This window comes from Notothenia coriiceps, unplaced genomic scaffold (assembly GCF_000735185.1).
Source record: "Notothenia coriiceps isolate Sejong01 unplaced genomic scaffold, NC01 NC01_scaffold00019000, whole genome shotgun sequence".
Taxonomy (NCBI): Eukaryota; Metazoa; Chordata; class Actinopteri; order Perciformes; family Nototheniidae; genus Notothenia; species Notothenia coriiceps.
The window spans coordinates 2,134,584-2,136,265 of record NW_011351701.1 but is presented as its reverse complement, the minus strand read 5'-3'; the positions used below and the strand labels follow the sequence as shown (position 1 = coordinate 2,136,265).

Below are 1,682 nucleotides of genomic sequence, written 5' to 3'. Positions count from 1 at the left end.
CTGCTTTTCTTTTCTCGTCCTAGCTCAATACGAAGAGTGCCTATTTTCAAGCTGCTTTCAAATCAGCTCTGTCAGGCGGTGGTCTCTTGTGGTCTCAGGATCTTACTGAGGAGACTGTGGTTGACTGTGTCATAGGCAGACTGATTTTTTTTTTGTGTTTGTTTTTTTCTTGACAAAGCACCGCCACCATTACCATCCTTCTTCATATCCGTCTTTCGATGTACTGGGTGAGGTGAGTACTTGGCTAGTTGTTGACTTCCAGGGCGGAATATTGTTTTGTTATATGTGTGATGATTTGTGTCTATAATTCTATAATTGCACCATCGTGTATGTATCGAGTTTATTATATTGTGTGAGTTTGTAGTTGTGGCTCATTTTGTGAGATTGTCTGATATTCTTTGGGAGCGTTTTTTTATTGTGTTTTTTTTCCAGTTTCTATTTCACGTGTATAATGTGGGCTTCTTCCAGATGTTATATATTTTGGTGATGCTTGGTGTGTTGCTTAAAGCATTATTGCTAGAGCTGTAGGAGTCCACGCTTTGCCTGTGATTCCGATTATGTGTCTTGATTTCTGTTCTTCTCGTTTTTTTTGATATTATCCCAGTGCCAATTGGCCGTTTCCTGGTTTGAGGATAGAGATTCCCCCTGCCGCTTTTTCCTTATAGTGAGCTGTTCTTGTTATATATGTAGGGTCTCTCCTTTCTCGTCTCTGTATTTGTTGCTGTTTCAGCTTTGTGTTCTTTTTTTCCCTCTCTCTTTACTCGTTCATTTCGGCAACGTTGGGGGGCAACTGGTTGTGTTGTTTGCGTGATTTTGTGCGGCGGGGGAGGAGCTGGCTTCCTAGGTGTTCATCTGTTTTCCTTTGTTTTATTATTTAAGTGTTTTATGTCTTGCGTTTTTGACTGTCTGTGGATGCTATAAGAGCTCAGGTCGTGCTCGCTCTTGCAATGTTCCATATACTCTGCCGTGGTAGTTGTTTCATCTGAGAAGGGATCTGCTTTAATCTATGTCAGTAGTTGTCATAGAGTTGCACAGTCTCTTTGGTAAAAGTCCCTTTTTGGTATTTTTTTTTATATTCATATCTTTTCTGACATGCCTCTCGATGGAGATATGTTCCGACCAGTTTCAGCACCATGGTTAGTAAATTTGGGTCGAGTTCCGTGTGCTAACTGCGGTATTATGTTGTGATTCTTCTTTCCAGCACGTTTGTGTGAACTTTTCAGTTGTCTTTTCGTTGTGTTAAGCGCCTTAAAAGAGGGTCGAAATGGTTGGACTGCAGTCCGCGAGGGATTAGGATCCCAAATGGGGTATCGTGTGTTTGCTTGATGGAATAGTTGTAGTCAACGTCTTTTTACATCAGTCCAAGCGATGTTACTTGTGACCATTGGTGAGATCTGGTTGTAAGCCTCGTTTCCAGGAGCACTGAAAAACGAGTCTCGCTGGTAGCTTGGGGTCATGGATCTAGACTTAGTTGGTTATATCATCCTCTCTATGCTTCTCCATCCTTTTCATTCGCAGCGGTACGCCCCACTGGATACTGTGGCTGTTGAAGTCACCATTAACTTTTCTGGGTGGTTTGCCGTGTTTATTTTGGGGAGTTGCTGGTAAAATTACAATTGTCTACAGGTGGTGGTTGTGGACAGATGTTACTACAAACACTGTTAGCTCAATAGATTATTGAT

The 1,682-nt window shown here is 41.8% G+C and overlaps 1 protein-coding gene across 1 annotated transcript in view; it reads left to right on the top strand.

The window, feature by feature from the left end:
• The first annotated feature begins 218 nt into the window (after positions 1-218).
• LOC104951653 (anoctamin-7-like) overlaps positions 219-1,682 on the top strand; it is a 7,503-nt gene continuing 6,039 nt past the window's right edge. The window contains exon 1 of the mRNA XM_010778363.1: positions 219-232. Coding sequence (XP_010776665.1) covers positions 219-232 — 14 coding nt within the window. The remainder of the gene's footprint in view (positions 233-1,682) is intronic.